The sequence below is a fragment of the Vombatus ursinus genome, unplaced genomic scaffold (genome assembly GCF_900497805.2).
Source record: "Vombatus ursinus unplaced genomic scaffold, bare-nosed wombat genome assembly UNPS02014801.1, whole genome shotgun sequence".
Lineage (NCBI taxonomy): Eukaryota > Metazoa > Chordata > Mammalia > Diprotodontia > Vombatidae > Vombatus > Vombatus ursinus.
Genome location: NW_020954579.1, coordinates 5,045,487 through 5,067,973, shown reverse-complemented (window position 1 = coordinate 5,067,973; position 22,487 = coordinate 5,045,487). Strand labels below are relative to the sequence as shown.

At 39.0% G+C, this 22,487-nt stretch overlaps 1 protein-coding gene across 1 annotated transcript in view; it reads right to left on the bottom strand.

Moving 5' to 3' along the window:
* Nucleotides 1-11,440, bottom strand: part of B4GALNT2 (beta-1,4-N-acetyl-galactosaminyltransferase 2) — a 48,300-nt gene extending 36,860 nt beyond the window's left edge. The window contains exons 1-2 of the mRNA XM_027873358.1: nt 11,364-11,440; nt 381-584 (exon numbers count right to left, since the gene is read on the bottom strand). Of these exons, the coding sequence (XP_027729159.1) occupies nt 381-584; nt 11,364-11,440 (281 nt within the window). The remainder of the gene's footprint in view (nt 1-380; nt 585-11,363) is intronic.
* Nucleotides 11,441-22,487: the final 11,047 nt, after the last annotated feature.

Genomic DNA, 22,487 nt, shown 5'->3' with positions numbered 1-22,487 from the left:
AGTGATTACAGTCCAGTTCATACATCAAAGCTATAATGATGTGACCTTTAAAATAAAGGATTTGAGGACTGAAAGCAACTCAAAGAGGAGGGCAACACAGAGTTGGTCTTGGTTACTTAGAGAAGAAGGATGCTCATCTAACATTGCATTTGGAGTTAGAGCACCAGGGTTTGAATCCTGACTTTGCCTTTTACTACTTCTATGACCTTGGGCTAGGCACTAAGCCTCTTTCATTTTCAGTTTTCAAATCTTCAAAATGAGAAGGGATTGATTGGCCTCTGTGGGCCCTTACAACTATAAATCTATGATTTAAATCTATACAGTGAATGAGCAGAACTAGGGTTCAGGAGAGAGAAGTGAGGTAAGGGGCAACATCTCACCAGAGTCCATCATAGTTAAAGAGTTTCCTGAGTTCCTCCTGAGACAATAACTTCAAGGCAAAGGGAGGTGGAAAGTTTGACTTCGGTAGGTATTCCTGGGATTCCTGGAGATTTCTGAAGACTTGCAAGAGAAGACCACAAACCAACAAAAGGGAAAACACCAGTAACCATTTGAGATGGATCCATTGCCTCAGGGATCTCCAGCTGTTGAAAGGAAGAAACAACGTCTTACTTTACAGATTTTTCTACTCCTCACAGAACTTGGACTAGGTGTCTAATTGCGCAGGGTCTGAGCAATGTAAATGACAAAGACTCAAATCCTGTCCTGAGGGAATTCATGGTCTAAGTCAGACACATGAACAAAAATATTGGGCACAGGAAAAATAGCAGAACATCACCTTCCATCTGTCTGGAAAATGTGCACCCAGGACCTGGGGAGTGAGAAGCCCTGGCTATAACTGAAGTTGAGGACATTAGCACTAGCTCTAAGCCTTTTAATCCTTTGCACCCGTGGTGCCAAACTCAAATAGAAATGGGGCCACTAAACCATAAGTACGGATCCCTGTGAGTCAAATATTGGCTTAGTTTTAAAATGTAATATTATCTATTTTTATTGTATTGCTTTATATTTTATTACATATTTCCCAATTACATTTTTCTTTTTCTTGATTAATCAATCACACTAACAGCAAAAGATGGCCAAAATCATATAGGTTATCTTTTTAAAAAATTTTAAGTATTTTTTTAATTTATGGAATTAAGCATTTCTGTAGCACAGTACAATAAAAAAGATGATTGCACATGAAACTGCAAATCTACTATGCACAATTTGCTATTCCTTTCAAATATACAACAAAATTATCATGTAAATTTCTTTTTTTTCCTTTTTTTCTTCCCTCCTCCCCCACTCTAGAGATGGCTACCATTAGATATGTTGAGGTTTAGAGTTGAGAGAGCTGGTTCAGGTGTGAAAGAATTCACTTAGACCTTCTCTGTAGCCATTGGGAGCTTTATTTTGTGAAAGCTTCAAGGGCCTGAAGTTAGCAAGGAGCTAAACAAAGAGCACCGATATAGGAGAAGACCCAGGCTTATACAGACAGAAAGCTATACAGCCTGTAGAATAATGATATATTTTTAAAGTTTCATATGAGAGTTGGAGATTAGGGACAGGATAAGACCAAACAAGATGAGGAAGATGGTTGACTCAGGATGAGGAAGGTAAATGACAGGATAAGGGAAACAAAGGTAATTCTTTTGGTACAAGTTGTATAGCATTGCAAGATAAGAGGAAAAGGACTTGAGAAGTTCTCAAGTCCCAGGATCTCAAGGTACAGGATGGTCTACAGAATAAGCCTCAAACTCCTTCAGGGAGCCTGGGAAAGTAACCCTTAATATTATTTTTAATCCTAGGGCACTCTTTGTCCCCACATCATATCCCCACTCAAACACTAGGCAGGAGAAATCTTTCAGAAAAAGGAGCAAAGGTCATTATCTTCAGTAGCTGCTTCTTGCTGAACAGGGGTAAAGAGTCATTTCAAGGGCTGAGAATAGGTTGAGGAGGGGAGATCAGTGTGAAGGTGTGGGATGCAGTGCCAGCTAAGTCCAGTGTGGAGAGAGGCAAACTACCTGGGGACACCAAGGGTAGGGGCTGGTATCCTAAGAGTTGAAAGTGGAATTTCTGCAGGCAAGAAGACACTAATTGGACCAGTAGGTTAAACAAACACAGACCAAATATAAGAGCAAGTAAAATGATGGAGGAACCATGATCCCCAGGAGGATGTAGGGGGAGATATCAGGCTGCAGTGGATGTCTGGCATCCAAGAGGCTGCCTATACAGTCCTTCAAGTACTTAAAGGATAAATTCCATAAATTTTCAGGGAATAGGAGGAGAGCTATGGGCCATAAATTAGTTGACACACCCAGCAATCATGTACAATGCCCTACCCCACAGAGTTCCCTATTTGAATTAAAGCATTTGATTCCCAGTCCCAGGAAAGCAGGCCTAACCCTAGGCATATGGTGAGCTAGGAACAGAAGTGGTTCAAGGTAGGGCCCAGAACACAGCATAGCTAGAAAGTACACAGGCAAGTCTAATATTTGCTTTTGACAAACAGGATTATCTGATCTTGTTATTTCCTCAAAAGTTTCCACTCTGATTCCAAATCTTTTAGGAGGATAAGATGCTACTGAGGATTCAACTTTATACATGTAAATATAAGTAATAACACTTTTGCAGGTAGAGGCTTTCTACCCTTGAGTTCAGTAGTTATACAAATGAATTTATTTAGAAGAGACTGACTTTTACTCGTTATCATAAAAGACTTAGGAAGATCCCTAAGTAATTAATTCTAAAACAGTGTATATCAGCAAGTTGTTTACAATAAAACATGTTTGTATCACAGGACACACAGAATAAACAGGTATTATTTCCACAACAGTAATAAACTTGCAGTTGATGCAATTAATTAACCAATGCATCAATAATTGCATTAATGAAAAAATTTTCCATAAGTTACCTCCCTCTAAGAAAATTGCACTGAAATTCTTTTCCCCAAACTGAAGATGTCTCTGATTTAGTTTCAGTAGTTAATAGAATAACAGTTAGGTCCCTCAATCAGTTGTACCAATACCCAATCATTCTTAGATCATTTTGAAACATTTAAGGACCTTATTCCATACAGACATATATCTAGTAATAGGCAGATATCTAGGCCAAATACCCATTTCCTAAGTTGCTTAAGAAATAGAAATGAATATAATCTTAGGCTGAATAGCTCAGATCTTAAAACACACACTTTAATACAGTAGCTCAGATGTATCCCAGCCTCAGTCTGTGGGATAATGGTTCAACATTGTGTTTGTACCTTTGTTTCACAAACTTTTTTTCTTTGTCTAATTATTCCATATCATTCAGAAAGAATGTTCTATTCCAGGGATTTAATCTTTCGCATATGCAGGAGTACTAATTTACACAACTGTTTGGGATACTGGATGACTACACTTTCAGATTGAAAACAGCAAGATTTTACATACTTGCATTGTGCTCATATCTTCTACTGTTTGCTTTGATTATGGAAATTTGCCATAAAAAGGAAAGCTAAGAACACAATTAGATAAAACATCATAGTTTTCCAATCATGCAGTATTAATTCCACCTCATAGCCAGACTCAGGAGTAGTCAGATGGAAAACATTCCTTTCCAAAGGAACATAATGGGGAAACTGAGTCAGGAGGATCCCATCTTAGACTGAAGTTAAGACATCCTCTCAGCTTTTCTAGATGCAGACCTCCACCTATAACAGTCACATTCTGAGTAACTTGTGGCATTTCTCTCAGATGATGGATTATTGACTATTGATTATGGATGGATTTTTATGATCCATCAGACAACTCAAAACCCAATTTGTTATGGTCCCATGAGCTTTTACCTCGGATGGCAAGTTTCAGTAATCAAAAATTTGCCAGAACTCAGATCTCAAATGTAAACTTGTCCACATACAAAAGCCAATCACTACAGATCATTTCTATATATTAACAAATTCTCAGCAAGCCAACATCCTTGTTTAGGAACTTCATGATCCAAACGAGCTCTTTGGCAAGTTTACAAAATTAAGGATGATCAACAGGATTCCCAAAGAAGGAGCTGCCTTATCCACCCCATCTACCTTTAGAACTGCTAAGGATTGTGCTTTTCCACTAGCCCTGAGGACTGCTCCTTTCCACACATACACTGTAATCAATTACCAGCTTTAAGTTTTAACATTGTAACAATAACCAACAATCTTACAATTTTCATAAGTGATAACTTAATTGTTTTAGCTGTAACACAAAACAATAAGCTTCTGACCAACAATTACGCTTCTAGATCATATAAACATTATTGATAGAAGGATGTGCTGGCTTACCAAGTACAGAAGCAGACTGGCTTCTTTACCTTGACCCATACCCTTTCACTCTCTCCCCATGGCTGTTTGCTGAAAGATATTTCCAGTCTGTAGCTGCTGCCCCTCCCCCTCCTTCGTATAGCCAGGTCGGGGAAGGTGAATTTGCAGGCGGGGGAAAGGGTGAAATTCTCTTTTCCTAATCTGATCTGGGAGGAGAGGGTTAACAGGAAAATCCGGGGTTGTTTGGAATCTCCACACTGAGAAACCCTCTAGACTCAGGGGAAGGGAGTGGGGAAAGAGAGTGAGGGAATTATAAGGAGGTGTTAAAAAAAACTCCTTAATGATCAATCTCAAAACTTCCAGAATATGCTAAGATGTTTTAGCTATCCTAACTTTTTCATTTCTATGTCCACCCCTTAAAAGCTTAGAGTGGGGTATTGAACCTTTCAGATCGACATTCGAGAGACCAATGCCCTTTCTTATGGTACCTGAAGCACGAACCATTGACTCTATTTCTCTGAAAGCACTGGATCCAAGAACACAACAAATGTAGGAATGAAACTTAGAATTCTAATTCACAGTAGATTTGGACATAATTTTTATCAGTATCAAATTACTTGGAAATGAAAATTTAGTAAGCCTTCTAGAAATCACACAAAAAGATTTTTGCAAAACATTTCTTAGTAAAAAGTATTTCTCTTTCTTAAAAAGAAGCTTAAAATTTATCCTGATGTTAAAAGGAATAATCACAAAACTTTCATGAAGTAAATTAGCTGGAAACATAAAAGATTGGAATTTACCAAAACCAAGTTGGTGTAAAATGTCTTTTAAGTATCACAAATTCCCAAAGTTCCATAAAACCAAATTTTCAATAATCACAAATTCCTAAGTACCAAAAGGTGTTTACTTTGGGAAGTTCAGTTTTTTCTAAGGCAAGAACATACTTAATTAAATTAGCCTTATCACAGTAACAAAGTTTACCAGGCCTTTAAAAATTTACTCAGTAAGAATTCCACTATAGAAGACTTTGCATAGGGTTGATAAGAAATTATGACTAGATAGTTCCAAAAACTGTTGTCTTAGTTAATAACCTCATAATCTGACAGTACAATTCTTTTTTTTTTTTACAAGTTTCTTTTTTTCTTCTTCTTTTTTTTGGGGGGGGGGGTTAGGCAATGGGGTTAAGTGACTTGCCCAAGGTCACACAGCTAGTACGTGTTATGTGTCTGAGGCCTGATTTAAACTCAGGTCCTCCTGAATCCAGGGCCAGTGCTCTATCCACTGTGCCACCTAGCTGCCCCAACAGTACAATTCTTGATCTAACAACATCTAGATTATAAGAGAAATTGCTTTTCTAACAACACAGGTGATAAAATTGTTAACCAAATTACACAATATAAGAAAATTTAGAAATATAACTATACCACAAGCAATTATCACAGATTTAAAGCTTGACACAGAACCAGTTAATTATCAATCAAGTGATCTTAAATTTAGTTGGATGAGCAAATCAGATCTGGATTCATAATCAGTAATGGTAACATTTTAATTTCTTTTTTTAAATTAATTTATTTATTTTTAGTTTTCAACATTCACTTCCACAAGATTCTGAGTTCCAAATTTTCTCCCTATCTTATCCCTCCCCCCACCTCAAGATGGCATGCAGTCTGAGTACCCCTTTTCCTAATCTGCCCTCCCTTCTATCTCTCCCCCTTTCTCTTATCCCCTTCTCCTTCAATTTTCCTGTAGGGCAGGATAGATTTCTATACCCTATTTCCTATATATCTTATTTCCCAGTTGCATATGAAAACAATTTTTTTAAACTTTTGTTTTTAAAATTTTGGGTTCCAAATTTTCTCCCTTCCTCCCTCCCCACCCACCCTCATTGAGAAGGCAAGCAACTCAATATAGATTATACATGTGTAGTGAAGCAAAACACTTCCATAGTTGTCATGTTGTGAAAAACTAAGTATAATTCCCTTCATACTATCCCGCCCCTCATTTATTCTATTCTCTCTTTTGACCCTGTCCCTCCTTAGAAGTGTTTGCTTCTGATTACCCCCTCCCCCAATCTGCCCTCCCCTCTATCATCCTCCTGTTCTCTTGTCCCCTTCCCCCCCCATTTTCCTGTAGGTTAAGATAGATTTCCATACCCAATTGAGTGTGTATGTTATTCTCTCCTTAAGCCAAATCTGATGAGAATAAGATTCACTCATTCCCTCTCACCTTCCCCGTTTCCTCTCCACTGTAAAAGCCTTTTCTTGTCTGTTTTATGTGAGATAATTTACCCCATTCTGCCTCTCCCTTTCTCCTTCTCTCCCCCCTTAATTTTATTCTCCAGATATCACCCCTTCATCTTTAACTCACCCTGTGCCCTCTATCTACCTATCTATCTATCTACCTATCTATCTATCTATCTATCTATCTATCTATCTATCTATCTATCTATCTTTCTATCTATCTACATACATATAATTTTTTCCCTCCAACTACTCTAATACTGACAAAGGACTTGTGAGTTACAAATATCATCTTTCCATGTAGAATGTAAACAATTCAACCTTAATAAGTCTCTTATGATTTCTCTTTCCTGTTTATCTCTTCATGTTTCTCTTGAGTCTTGTGTCTGAAAGTTAAATATTCTATTTAGCTCTGGTCTTTTCATCAAGAATGCTTGAAAGTCCTCTATTTCACTGAATGTTCATTTTTTCCCCTGAAGGATTATGCTCAGTTTTGTTGGGTAGGTGATTCTTGGTTGTGATCCTATCTCCTTTGCCCTCCAGAATATTATATTCCAAGCCTTCCAGGCCCTTAATGTAGAAGCTGCTAAATCTTGTATTATCCTCAGTGTGTTTCCACAATACTTAAATTGTTTCTTTCTGGCTGCTTGCAATATTTTCTCCTTGATCTGAGAACTCTGAAATTAGTCTACAATATTCCTAGGAGTTTTCCTTTGGGGATCTCTTTTGGAAGGTGATTGGTAGATTCTTTCAATTTCTATTTTGCCCTCTGGTTCTAAAATATCAGGGCAGTTTTCCTTGATAATTTCTTGAAAGATGATATTTAGGCTCTTTTTTTGATCATGGGTTTCAGGTAGTTCAATCATTTTTAAATTATCTCTCCTGGATCTGTTTTTCTGTTCAGTTGTTTTTCCAATGAGATATTTCACATTGTTTTCTATTTTTTTCATTCTTTTGGATTTATTTCACAGTGTCTTGATTTCTCATAAAGTCACTAGCTTCCAATTGCTCTATTCTAATTTTTAAGGAAGTATTTTCTTCAGTAAGCTTTTGGACTTCCTTTTCCATTTGGCCAATTTTGCTTTTTAAGGCTTTCTTCTCCTCATTGGCTTTTTGGACCTCTTTTGCCATTTGGGTTAGGTTATTTTTTAAGGTGTTATTTTCTTCAGTATTTTTTGGGGGGTCTCCTTTAGCAAGCTGTTGACTTGTTTTTCATGATGTTCTTGCATCACTCTCATTTTCTCCTCTACTTCTCTTACTTGCTTCTCAAAATCCTTTTTGAGCTCTTCCATGGCCTGGGACCAATTCATATTTTTCTTGGAGGCTTTGGATGTAGGAGCTTTGACTTTGTTGTCTTCTTCTGGTTGTATGTTTTGATCTTCTTTGTCACCAAAGTAAGATTCTATTGTCTGACTCTTTGTGCTACTTGCTCATGATCCAGCCAATTACTTGAGTTATAAACTCTTTGTTAAGGTAGGGGTCTGCTTCCAGTGTGGAGAATGTACTGTCCAAGCTTCAGGGGTTTTGTGCATCTGTTTTCAGAGATACTTCTAGAGACTTGTAAATTTTCAGTTCTTCCAAGGTGCTATGATTAAGGGGGAGGTGTTTACTCCTTTCCTAGCCTGTGCTTTGGTCTATGAGTGACCAAAGTACTCTTTTCTCTCTTGGAGCTGTGAGGAGGATTCTCTCTCCAGTCACTGCAAGTCTAGTAGCTGTCTGACCCATTTGGTCAGACCTGAGAAGTCAGGCCTTCCTAGGTGCTTGGAGAGCCACCCCAACTACAGGATGAGAAAAGGGATAGGGAGAGAGAGGAGGCTTACATACCTTCCAATCTTGGCTGGAGAAGAGCTGTAGTTCTCACCTCTTTTACCTTTGAAACTTTTCAGATAAGCCTTAAGCATTCCAGCTTTCCATTCCCATCCTCCTGGGAATTTTGAGCTGCATGTACTAGAAAATGAGACCTTGAAACCAGGATGCAGGGACTCCCAAAGAAAACCAAGCATGAAGGCCCACAGGGCATGGACACCCTGAAATGGGGCACAGGGACCCCCAAAGAAAACCAGGCATGAAGGCCTACCTACCTGCCTCCCCAACATCCCACTGGGAAGGGGAAGGAACAACACAGGGTAAACTAGGATGCAGGGGAATAAAAGTCTGCTCAAACAGAGCAAGGTGCCTTTTCTTTGAGTTTTGGAGATCAAATTTCTAACTAAGCTTGTCTTGTTTAGAAATCCCCTTTACAAATCATTTTTCTAGATTACATTGAGGTCAGTCTGTGTTACAATGGAACACTAGGTGCTTTTCTTTAAGATCTCCTTCCCTGAATTTCCCATCCTAGTCTCCTAGTAGCTTCTCACTTGTCTTAGTATCCCAAGAGAGGGAAAAATGTGACCAACCCAGCACAAGGCGTCCCCTTATAAGAGGGTCAACATTCCCACTGACCGTCCAGAGATCAGTGGAGCTTCAGATGCCTCTGGCACTGACTGGGCCCTCCAGGGGTCTCTCAGCCAGGGAGACAGTAGGAGCAGAAAAGATCTGGGGAAGAGAATAAAGAAAAGGGCTCTTAGCTTTTATCTCAGTGGCCAGGAGAGATCAACAGAGTCCAATTAATATTTGGACTCCCGGGTTTTGGCACCTTTTTATGTTGAGGTTTAGAGTTAGGACAGCTGGTTTAGGTGTGAAAGAATTCACTTAGACCTTCTCTGTAACCATTGGGAGCTTTATTTTGTGAAATCTTCATGTATCTGAGGTTAGCAAGGAGCTAAACAAAGGGCCCCAATATAGGAAAAGACCCAGGCTTATATAGACAGAAAGCTATACAGCCTGTAAGATAATGATCTATTTTCATATGGGAGTTGGAGATTATGGACAAGATAAAAACAAACAGGATGAGGAGGATGGTTGACACAGGATGGGGAAGATAAATGCAGGATAAGGAACACAAGATAAAGGAAACAAAGGCAATTCTTTTGGTACAAGTTGTATAGCATTTCAAGATAAGGGGAAAAGGATTTGAGAAGTTCTCAAGTTCCAGGATCTCAAGGTACAGGATGGGCTACAGAATGATCCTCAAACTCCCTTAGGGGGCCTGGGAAAGTAACCCTTAATATTATTTTTAATCCCAGGGTACTCTTTGTCCCCACATCAGATACAAATAGTACACACACACACACACACACACACACACACACACACACATATACACATACATACATATACATGTAAATTATTCTATACATACTTTTATTTATCAGTTCTTCCTCTGGATGCAGATAGCATCTTTCTTCATATATCCTTTATAGTTAATTTCAGTATTTATAACAGACAAAATAACTTATTCACTCAAAGTCATTCTTAAAACAATATTGCTGTTACTGTATACAGTGTTCTCTTGGTTCTGCTCATTTCATCCCAACTACATTTTAATCTGGTTGGGTAGCCCTTGGAAGTGTTGGGGGCCATAGGCCCATATTTGACATCTCTGCTTTACACCTTAAAGCTGAATAGATATTTTCAAGGGATCTTTATATCTCCAAATCTTTCACCCCTTGAAGCCAATAAAGATAGGACAGTTTGGTGGATTCAGAATTGACTGAATGTGTGGATCTATTGAGGTCATTAGAGTGATGATGTCAACTTGAACAGAGGAGGTTCTAGCAGAGTACCCCAGGGATCTTGTCCTTGGCCTTGTGTCTTGTTAAACACATTTTTCAATGACATGGATAAAGGAACAGGCAACATGCTTATCAAATGTACAGCTGGAGGCCAGAGCGAACATGCAATGATCCAGAAAGGCTTCAATGGGCTCAAATGAGTAAAATCCTATTAGCTGGGATTTGACAGAGGCAAATGTAAATATTTGATTCAATAAATTGGTTTCACAACACACAGTAAAGGGGGCTAAGAGTACAGTTCACCTGAAAGAGATATGGAGATTTTCAAGGGCTATAGGTTCAATTAGAACATGAGAGCCAAACAAGCTCATGTGATTTCAGGTTGCATGAACACTGTATCAAAATCAAGAAGTGAGAGGCCTTCTGCACACTGCTCAGACCACTTCTGGAGTATGGTGCTTAGACCTGGGTGCCATATATTAGGAAGGATATTGGATGGTGAAAGGCTTGAAACACATTGAATGAACTGGGAATATTTAACCTAGAGAAGAAAAGGCTTGGGGAGAACAAGAGAGCTGTCTTCAAATACTCAAAGAACTGGTCTGTGGGCAAGGGATTAATCGTGTTCTGTTGGCCCCAAAGGCAGGACTAAGAACAATGGGTAACTGTTGCAGAGAGGTAGATTTAGACGTATATAAGGAAAATGTTTCTAACATTCAGAGCAAGCTCATGGGTTCCCTGGGAAATGGTATGTCCCTGGAAGTCTCCAAACAGAGGTTAGAAGATGCCTAATTGGACAGATGGGAGAAGGAATTCTTGTTCAAGTAATGAGTTTGGAAGAGATCAAATAGGATTAGATTTGAGATTACCTGACATTGCAAAACCTTAAAGCATTAAGTAAATGATATCTTCATCATCGTCATTATATTATTATATAGCCCTGAATATTTTTCCAACTCAGATTCCGTGACAGAACTTAACCAATTTCAAAGAAAATGTCTACAACCTAGGCAAAACCTCCCATTCAATCTTCTTGAGAGTCCTGGAGGAGGCAAACAGGGAAGAGATAAATTATCATGGTTATACAGATGAGGAAACAGGTTCAGAGAGTCATAAAGCTAGAAAAAGCCTTTAAGGTTATCTAGTCTAACGACCTCACTTTACAGAGAAGGAAACTCTCAGCTAGAACTGGGAACTGCCTCCCAGGGCTGGGCATGCAGCTCAAGTCTCCTGAATCCCACATACCAGGACTCTTGCCCTTGTCCCGTACTGTCCAGAGAGCGGAGCTGATGCCCACACCCTCTTCCTCTCTCCTCAGTCATGGATAAAGAAACTGGATAGGCAGGAGGAAAAGACTGTTGTGAGGAGTGAGCACATTGACCAAGGAGATATTTTCTTTTCTAGACTTGAAGCGGAGGACTCTAAGCCCAGAGGGCTCTCAGACGCCACAATAAGAGAGGCGGGTGGTGGTAGGGGCTTTGTTTCTTCCTACCAGGCATTAATTTCCTTCTCAGCTTCCTGAACTGGGCAGATGCGGGTGCAAAGGGTCTGACACGGCAGGGGATGAGTAGATTGTAGGTGAAAATTCCCAAATTTAAAGTTCTCAAAGGAGCATTCCAAGTTGGACATACGAATGGACTTGAGTGCCCAGAACTGAACGTTACAGACAAAAAGAGAACTTCGAAACGGGCTGGAGCGTTCCAGAAGGATAGTTCTTTGAGGAGTTGGGAGAGAAGACGATAAGACTGTTCGTTAGCTCGGGTAAAAACCTGAGGGGTGCTGGACTCTCTTCCCTCCAGGTCTGCTTTTAGTTCCCCGCGGTTCCAAAAGCGCAGCACCTGTCTACTCCAGAGAAAATTGACTGGAGCTAATGTATGCTTTTGGCCCATCATCGCCCACATCCCATTCACCAAGGTAGTGGAGGGGCGTAATGGGAGAAGTACAGGGAATAGGGCAGGGCACCTCGGGGCCAGTCCCTACTACTTATTGGTGGTTGGATCTTCGTCAAGCCGTTTTCCCTAGCTTGACTCGTTTCCTCCTCTAGAAAATGAAGGCTTGGACTAGTTGATTTCTAGAGGTACCTTACGGTTGTAAATCCCGAGATCCTTAGAAAAGACAGTCACTTCCTCTGCAGCCCACGCTTCCTCCCCCAATTTTTTCCTACCCCCCTCCAAGCCCCACACCGCTCGCAATGCCCACTCACCCACAATAATCCATCAGGAATCCAGCAGACAAAATGAACCTGAACCACCTCGAATCCAACAGTGCTGGGGGTCTTAGCTCACTTAAGTACCTTATCTCAGACTCCGCCCGCCTAAATCCCTCCCCTAAAACCACCTGCAGCATTGGACTCCATCCATCCTCCCAGTCAACTTTTCTCCTGCCTCCCTCCCCTATTACGGAAAGAGCGCCTTCCTGCTCCCCTAGCCAGGACGCGGACTCCTCCGGTGACGCTCGCAAGGTCGGAGGATGAACGGAGAACTAGAAGGAGGAAGCCCACGGACAGACTTTCCTAGAAGAAGACTGGTCTCTGTCCTAGGACAGCAGGAGGTTGTGGGAGACCTTAAAAGCGATATCTGATGCCCTCCCTGCTGCTTCCGATTGGCGACCAGTGCTGCCTGAGTACGCTGGGCTGCTCTGTCTAGGGGCCAGGAAGGTAGACTGACAGAAGGTTGCTGATGGGTTCTTTCTCTTTAGAGATAAATGAGGCAGGCGTGGCTACCTTGGGAAGCCTGAAACCTGGCCGCTGCCACTCCTCCTCTCCCTCAGCCTCTGGCTCCGGCCCAGCTTTTTCTCTGCCTCTCTCTGACTGGACTTTACCTCGACTAGTCAACGGGATGAAGCAAACTGGAGTGACGCCTCAGGCAGCCGGACCTCTTCCTTCCCCAAGATCAGCTTTCCCTTAGTGAAAAGAACACAGGACTGAGAGTCAGGAGACTCTGAGTCCAGCTCCAGCTCTGCTCCCTTCTCTAATGGGCCGTGTGGCCTTTTGCAAGCTGTCTGACCAGTTTCCTGATGGGCAAAATCTGCCTACCTCACTCAGGTGGCTGTTGGGGTGATATAGAAGGCAAAAGTGCTTTGCAAAGTTAAAATCGTGTAAGATGGAAATTATGTGTTACTATTATTATTAGCCCTCATTGTTCTTTGTGGCCAGTAATCCTCAAAGCAGTACAAGGGGACTCCATCATATGGCCTTGCTTTTTCAGAGTATGGAGGCTATAGAAGGTAATATTGATCATATTTTCTGGCATCCTGACCATTAAACCTCATCCAGATTTTCTCTTGGGGAATCTCTAAATACTAGCTCATCTAAGTCTCTAGGGATATGGGTCAAAGAGTCCCCAGATCCAGCACTCCATTAATTGAAATAGTTAATAAGTTTATCAAAGTTTCAAGATATAAAATAAACCCACATAAATCATCAGCATTCATTTACTTCACTAACAAAACCTATCAAAAAGAGCTAGAAACAGAAATTCCATTAGAAATAACTACAAAAGGTATAAAATATTTCAGAGTGTATCTATAAAGTTACATCCAGGAAGTATATGAATCCAACTGTAAAAAACTCTTTGCAGAAATAAAGACCTAAATAATTAAAGAAATATAGATTAAGTCAATGTAATAAAAATAATAAAACTACTAAAATTAATTTACTTAATTCATTCCATGCCAATGGAACTACCAAACAACTTATAGAACTAGAAGAAATATTAACAAAGTTCATATGGAAGGAAAAAAGGTCAAGAATATGAAGGGTAATAATGAAAAAAGTGGCAACAAAAAGATTATGTGAAATTTTGAAAGTTTTTGCATAAAAACTAAGAACTAAATGGAACTAAACATAATTGAATAGAAAGGGAACTGAGCTTGCTCTAAAATTGAGTTACAAGGTGAAGCTAGTATAGTTCACTCAATTTCTACTACCACTTGCTGTTTTAATTACCTCAGTTTTCCCTTTTTATTCATGGGGGAGAAGGCCAGCCCCCTCCCACCATTGGATCATTTATCTATAAGCCAAATCTATAAGGTTTTTAGTGTATTCATAATCAGAATTGCATAAGTCAGAATACAGATCAAACTACTTAGAGGACTCACCATGGACTGATTTTGAGAGGGGAGATTTACATGTCATCAAAGTAACCAAGAAAACTCAGCATAAATATAAATACCATGGAACAAAAAAAACCCAAAGCTATGAGAATAATTTTGATATCCCCACTTAATTTAAGCAGTATTTACTCAGTTCATTGTGATTTTAGAGTATTAGTCATCATAAGTAAAACATAGGATAGAATTAAGTTTGAGTTAGTTAACATTTCTGGAATAGGAGTTATGTAAGTTAGAGCTAATTAACCCACTATGTCTTAATGATTATATTGCTTTTAAAGGTTTATACTAACTTGGGTATTAGTCTTGCTCTGCCCCACCCTTATGAATGTATTGTGAGAGCTATGTTCCGAAAAACCAGTTTCTCCGTTTTCTCTCTTCTTTCACACTTAATGTTCGTAACTACTTGTGGAAAGCCCTAGAGCTCTGGTGACTAAACATTGCCTAAGCACTGGTGATTGATGGACATGTCCCTTGGTCAATTATAGAGTTTTCTCCTCTTCTGGAATCATAGATTGTACTATTTGTAGTAATATCTCAATGTCCATAAGAACTCAAAGAGTTAAAGCAGAGGGATCCTTGACAGTAGAGTAAACTCTTGGATCTAGCTACTTGGGGACTACTAATCTCCCTAATAAATTGAACATATGCTCAGAGCTCTGCCTCAGTGGCGTTTGTTGCACATTGGATTTTTTTTTGGGGGGGGACAACACAAAGCAATATGATAATAATCATCAGTATTATATAACATCAAGTCTCCTTGTAACCCACTCCCAGTGTCCATTTAATCATTTCATCTTGTCTTGAGTCCCAGATGTCCCATGTAGTCATCTAATCCTTGGAAATATCTTCTCTTGGACATTCTGGAATAGGCCTCATTCTCAGGGAAGCTCTGAAGGGTTCTCTGTTTCTCTGGATCCAAGTCACTTGTAGAGATTCCTTAGGTAATTCTGTTGAAATCTGCCAGTAACAAGACTTAATAGCAGTGAGTACAATCTCTTAAATTTGGTTTTCCAATAATTAGTTCACGTGGCAAAAACCAGTCCAAACCTTGTGGAGCTAAATCTATTAAGAGAAGAGCTGTGAGAACTTCAAATTAGGAACCCACAGTTCACCTGAGGATTTAGGAATTTTTAGTTTTTTATATACCACTTGCTGATTCTATCTCTATCTAAATCCTGTACCTAATAAAAGAATCTTAAAAAAAATTCATGTGGGTCTAACTTGTAAAATGAACTCTTCTGTCTTTTACAATTATCAGACAGATACTTTTAAAATGGGAAAATAATTTCACTTTCTTTACAATTATCAATACAATTTTATATATCCAATCCTTAATCCAATTTTAAGAACTTGCTACTAAAACTTACTCAAAGCCTAAATTTCCATATTAGATGCATTTGTAAGTCAATCATATACATATCTATATATCCTAGAAAACAGTCTAATCCTGTTGTTTTCTCAAAATCTACTATTCCATTTAATTAGAAAACTTTTACAGTATGTCTTTGTCTTATTACTTTGTCCAGAAGGAATTTTTAAAAAGTGGGAAAGAAGGGAGCTTAGTGGTACCAAGTTTCAAACTATTCTACAAAGCAGTAATCATCAAAACAATTTGATAATAGTTATAAAAATATAGAGGTCTATCAGCGGAACAAATTAAGAACACAATATACAGTCACTTAACCCCGATTGCCTCACCAAAACATACACACACATACCCACACACACACACATACAAGAACACAATGCACCAAGAAAGTGAACTTGGTAGCCTAGTTTTTTCTTTGTTTTTTTGGTTTTGTTTTTTACAAACCCAAAGAACCCAGCTACTGGAATATACAAGAAATAGTATTTTTCTCTTGTTTTAGTAACTAATTATTTAATCAGAAACAAGGTTCCCCCCCTTTTCTCCTTCCTCTTCCATAAATCAACTGGTATAGGAAATCTTAGGCAGAGATTTGCCCAGGCCAAGAGCTAATCAGATAGTAAAAGAAATTCTAAGTTTAGGCTAATAGGTGCATTCGTGGAGCTCATTGCACTTACTTGGGGAATGTGGATTCTCCCTTTTGTTAGACAGGTATGGAAATTGATAAGTCTCTTTGACTAAGATTTGGGTGACCCAAGTCAAGTACCCCGAGACCCTCAAAGTAATATAGCCCACCCTCTCAGTGTAATATCCATTCTCTCATTAATTGTTAACCAATCAGAGTTAATTGTCATCCTCAGAAACACCTACTCTTTGAAGGGCATATAAACTGTGATGGCTAAATGACCATCCTTTTATTAATAAACCTGCTGATCTTATTAATAAAATGATTAAATTACCCAGAAACTGTGTCTCTCAGAATTGTTTTTTTTTAAATGTCACAGATAAGAACTCATTATTTTACAAAAACTGCTCAGAAAACTAGATAGAAGTCTGGCATAAATCAGGTGTAGACCAACACTCACACTGTATACCAAGATATACTTCAAATAAATTTATGACCTAAACATAAAAGGCCATATCATAAATTAAAGGAGCAAGAAAGAAATTACCTTTCAGATCTTAGGATAGGAAAAAGGGTTCATGACCAAAGAAGAGATAGAGAAGACCAAAAAAGATAAAACGGACGATTTTGATTATTTAAAAATGCACAAAATTGTCCCTTATACCTGCATCTCTTCCTCCACATCCCTATTTCCTTGCTTCCTTGGCTTCTTCAAGTCTCAACTAAAGTCTCACCTTCTGCAAGAAACCCTTCCCATACCTCCGTAATCTTACTGCCTTCCCTTTGAGACTATCCTCAATTTGGGGGCCATCTCTAGTCATCCTGATCTATATCTGACCACTGGACCCAGATGGCTCTGGAGGAGAAAGTGAGGCTGGTGACTTTGCACAGCCCTCCCTCACTTAAATCCAATTCATTTGCAAGTCATGGCATCATCTCCTTTCTATCATGGTCTTCTTCAAGAATGAAGGACAAACAACACCACCGTCTTCAATTTAATCCTGTATATATCCTGATTTTACATAGTTGTTTTCATGTCATCTCACCCATTAGACTGTGAACTCCTGAAGAGCAGGGATTATGGGGATTTTTTATCTTTCTTTGTATTCCCAGTACTTAGCACTGTGCCTGATGTGCAATAGGTATTTATTAAATGCTTACTGACTGACTGAGTAACATCAGAAGGGAAATAGTTACCTAGAGGGAATATCTTTGCAGAAAGTCTCTCTGATAAAGGTCTCGTTTTGAAGATATATAACAGAATAATTTAGATTTATAAGAATACAAACCATTCCCTAGTTGATAAATGGTCAAAGGATATAGCAATTTTTGAGGGAAGAAATACAATAATTAGAGAAATGAAAATTAAAGTATCTCTTAGGTTATATCTGTGATAAGAGACTTTCTGGCTTCCTTACCAACATTTACTTAAGATGAGTACATAACTAGCTAGAGTCTGGACAGCAACTATAGCTCTGGTGTTAACCAGCCAGTTTTCTGCTTTACCTGATATAGATCTTCTCCTTCTGTCATCTAGTTTTTATCTCCTCCTATGATCCTTTGAAATTTCATTATAATATCATTTTTATGTAATCAAAACCTACATAATGAAGCCTAAAACTAATACTCTGGACTGGTAAGCATTCACTGAAGTCTGCTCTGAGCATACTAAACTATAGTTCTTTTTTTTTTTTTTTTATCTCTGCATCATTGACTGATGATTGGCAACAGTATCTCATTGTCAGACTCCTGGACAGTTTTGTTATACACTTCCTACCCAACAGAATGGCAAAATTGACAAAAAGTAAAATGGTAAATGTTGGAGGGGTTGGGTAAAAACAGGCACATTGATGTACTGTTAATGGAGCTGTGAATTGATCTAGCCATTTTGGAAGACAACTTGAAACTACTCTTTAAAAGTTGTTAAATTGTGAATAACCTTTGTCCCAGGAATATCACTAGTAGGCTTATAACCTAAGGAGATCAAAGAAAAAGGAAAAGGTGCTTTATGGACAAAAATGTTTATAGCAGAGGTCTTTGTTGTAGCAAAGAATTGAAAGCTAAGGATGTATCCATCAATTGGGGAATGCCTGAACAAATTGTGATATATAAGTGTATTGAAATACTAAAGTGCTGAAAAGAAGAAAGAGATATTTTCAGAGAAAGCTGGACTTGTCTGGACTGCTGTGGAACTGAGTGAGCAGAATCAGGAGAACAATTTATACTAAAACAATGATATTGTGAAAATGAACAAGTTTGAAAGACTTAAAAAAACCCTATCAACTCATTGAGCAATCATGATTTCAGAGGACCTGTGATGAAATACGCTACTCATCTTTTGACAGAGAGATGATAGACTAATGTGCAGAATGAGACACATTCTTGAATGTGGCTAATAATGAAATTTGTTTTGCCTGTCTAAATTTATTTCTTACAAGGGTTTTCTTTTTCTTCTTTTCAGTAGCAGGGGAGAAGAGTAAAAGGTAAGAAGATTGCAAAGATAGGAAAGGGTCAAATTATGAAACAAACAAACAAACATAGCTTTTTATTTGATCCTAGAAGTAATACAAGAAAAAGATCAGAAGTATTCCAGCAGCCAAGAATACAGGAAAGGAGACTGAGCAAGACAACTTAAAAGGGGAGAAAGAAAAAATAAGATAGACACTCTAGGAGAGAGGGAGTCAGGATGAAAAAAGACAGTGGTGATTCCAAAGCAAATCTTCACTGTGTGGGAACCTAGGAAAGAGTGATCTCTTCTGAGGTCTGACACTTCCTATAGAGAAAAGTTTGCACCAACCATAGACTGTGCCTAAAGAACCTACAAGAAAATACATTTATTCCTCAATGTCCATTTGAGTTGTTAGAGGTAGGAATATAGCTTGGACTGAGACTAGGTCAAAGTGGAAAGAATGAGACAAATTTGCATTGGATGAGGCATGAAGACAGAATAAACTGACCAGAAGAGTACAGTCACATTAACAGCTGGGGGAATCACTGACCCAGAGGCTCTGAGGGAGCCAAGATCATCCAGTCCACATTCCATTCAGCCATCCACCACTGGCATCTCAGCACTCGGCCTCCTCCCTTTTTCTCACCCACCTGTAATGGCATCTTCCTAAACTAATGTCCAAAGACCACATCTCACCTCCTCCTCCAAGATCCTGTTAATCCATTCAATTTTGGAACTCTTTAGAGCTGAGGTGTCCTGATGGGTGACTGAGTAAGCATGACTGGTCTTACAACATGCTTCATATTTCATCTACTCTGGGCATCTTGCCATGTGCCCTACCTGAAAATATGTGCAATGTATAACACCTATGGACCTCCCATCTTCAAAAAGGGGTGGGTTAGGGATGTCCTCTCATATCTCTTCATTTGAGTCCTGCTTTATGATTTTGTTAAAGTAACTTCTGATTTTTTAGATTGTTGTTACTGTGTATATTGTTTTCTTGGCTCGGCTTACTTCAATTCAATAAACATTAAGTATCTACTATGTGTCAGACACTGTGCTAAGCACTTGGGATACAACTAAGAAAAATAAAGACAATTTCTGATCTCAAGGAGCTTATAATCTAATGGGGGGGGTAACACATAAAAGGAAACTGGAAAGGGGGAAAAGAAGAGGAGCACCAGGAGAGATCTTGCTCCGTGGACTTGAAACCAAGCAGAATTATGGATGGAAAATGGAGTGAGTTGCAAAGTCCGAGTTCTGTCCTCTATAAAAGAAAGCTTTGGGTGGAGTTTAATATTTCATGCTACAGCACTTACTTTGCTTTGCATTGATTCACATAGATCTTTCCATGCTTCTCTACATTCATCATACACATGATTTTTAAAAGCACAGTAGTTACACTACATTCATGTACCCTAATTTGTAAGTGCAGCTAGGTGGCATATGGGATTAAGCACTAGCCCTGGAATCAAGAGGACCTGAGTTCAAATGCAGACTCAGACACTTACTAGCTGTGTGACCCTGGGCAAGTCATTTAAATCTTCCTCAGTTTCTCATCTTTAAAATGAGCTGGAGAAGAAAATGGCAAACCGCTCCATTATCTTTGCCAAGAAAATCCCAAAATAAGGTCACAGAGAATTGGACATGACTGAAACAACTCAATCACAATTTGTTTAGCCATTCCTCAGTTGATAGGCATCTACCATGTCCAATTCTTACCTATCAAAAAAGTGCTACTATAAAAATTTTGGAGTATATGGGGACTTTCTTCTTACTGATGGCTTGCTTGGGATATAAGTCCAATAAAGGTGTCTCTGGCTCAAAGATTATGGACATTTTAGTAGTTTTATTTGCATAATTTCAAATTGCTTTCTGAAATGGTTGTAGCATTTCACAGCTCTATCAACAATACACTAGTGTGCCTATCTTTCCACAATTCCTCCAACATTCACTATTACTATTGTTTTTTATCTTTGTCAGTCTTCAGGGTGTGAGATAAAACTTCAGAGTTTTTGAATTCTACATTTCTCTTGCTATTGTTAGTGATTTGGAGCATTTCCTCATATGGTTGTGAATAACTTGCAATTCTTTTTGAGAACTGTGGTAAATTTTTGTGACGATGACATGTACCACTGAGAAAAAGGTATATTCCTTTCTATTCCCATTCAGTTTTCTCCAGGGAGCTACCATATCTATCTTTTCTAAAATTCTATTCATCTCCTTAACTTCTTTCTTGTTTATTTTGCGGTTAAGCTTGTCTAATTTTGAGAGGGAGAGGTTGAGGTCTCATACTAGTATAGTTTCATTATCTATTTTTTCCTGTAACTTGCTGAACTTATCCTGTAAGAATTTGGATGCTGTACCACTTGGTGCATATATGTTTAGTAATGATATTACTTCATTGTCTCTGGTACCTTTTAGCAGGATGTAGTTTCCTTCCTTATCTCTTTTAATTAGATCTAGTTTTGCTTTTGCTTTGTCTGAGATCAGGATTGCTACTCCTGTTTTTTTTTTGTTTTTGTTTTTGTTTTTTTTTACTTCAGCTGAAGCATAATATATTCTGCTCCAGCCTTTTACCTTTACTCTGGGTGTATCCCTCTGCTTCAAACATGTTTCTTGTAAACAACATATTGTAGGATTATGGTTTTTATTCTACTCTGCTATCCACTTCCATTTTATGGAAGAGTTCATCCCATTCACATTCACAGTTATGATTACTGTTTGTGTCTTTCTCTCCATCCTATTTCCTCCCCCACCCCCCATTTATGTTTTTCTCTCTCCTTTCTCCCTTTCCCTCCTCACTAGAGTTTTGCTTTCAACCATCACCTCCCTCAGTCTGCCCTCCGTTCTATTAACCCCCTCCCTTTTCTTCCCCTTTACCCTTACTACTTCTTCCTTCCCTTCTATTCAGCCCCTCCCTTTTCTTCTCACTTTCCCCTCCTCCTTCCTATAGGGTAAATTAGATTTCTATACCTAATTGATTGTTATTCCCTCTTTGAACCAAATTTGATGAGAGTAAGGTTCAAACAATGCTCATCTCCCTCCCTTCTTTCTCTCCACTTCAATAGTTTTTTGTACCTTTTCATGTGATGTAATTTACTTTTGTCTGCCTCCTCCTTTCCTCTTCTCTCAGTACAATTCCTTTTCACCACTTAATCAGATTTTTTATCATCACATCAAAGTCAATTTATACCCATGTCCTCTGTCTGTGTGTATCCCTTTTGAATGTCATAATAACAATATAGTTCTCAAGAGTTACAAGTGTCATCTTCCCTTGTAGGGATGTAAATAATTTGCTCTTATTAATAACATGTTGTTGTGTTTTTCTTTCCTGTTTGCCTTTTTTATGCCTCTCTTGAGTCTTGTATTTGAAGATCAAATTTTCTGTTGAGCTCTGGTCTATTCTTCAGGAAGGTTTGGAAGTCTCCTATTGTCACAGGAATGATCACGGGGCTGCGCCTGGCCTATAAGAGTTCTGGCTTCCTCAGCAGGAAGCTGAGGGTCACAGTCCGTTGTGTGAAAACAAGGAAGTCTTAACTGACCTCGCCTCTGTTGGCACACAGCAATCGTGACTGGTTCGGCTCTCCTCTGAATGGCTGAGTGTTCCCGTGCACATCCCTGACACGAGGCCTGCATGCAATGATGGGATCTACTGATTGGCTGACGGGCTCTGATCACGCAATCCCAAGGTGCTTTGAGGGCTATATAGGACACACCCAGCTAACAATAAATGGAGCTTCTGCCATCTTGTTGTGTCCCTCCTCATCCGTGCATCTCCAGGTCACTGAGCATTGAGCTGGTCTCTTGCTCTCC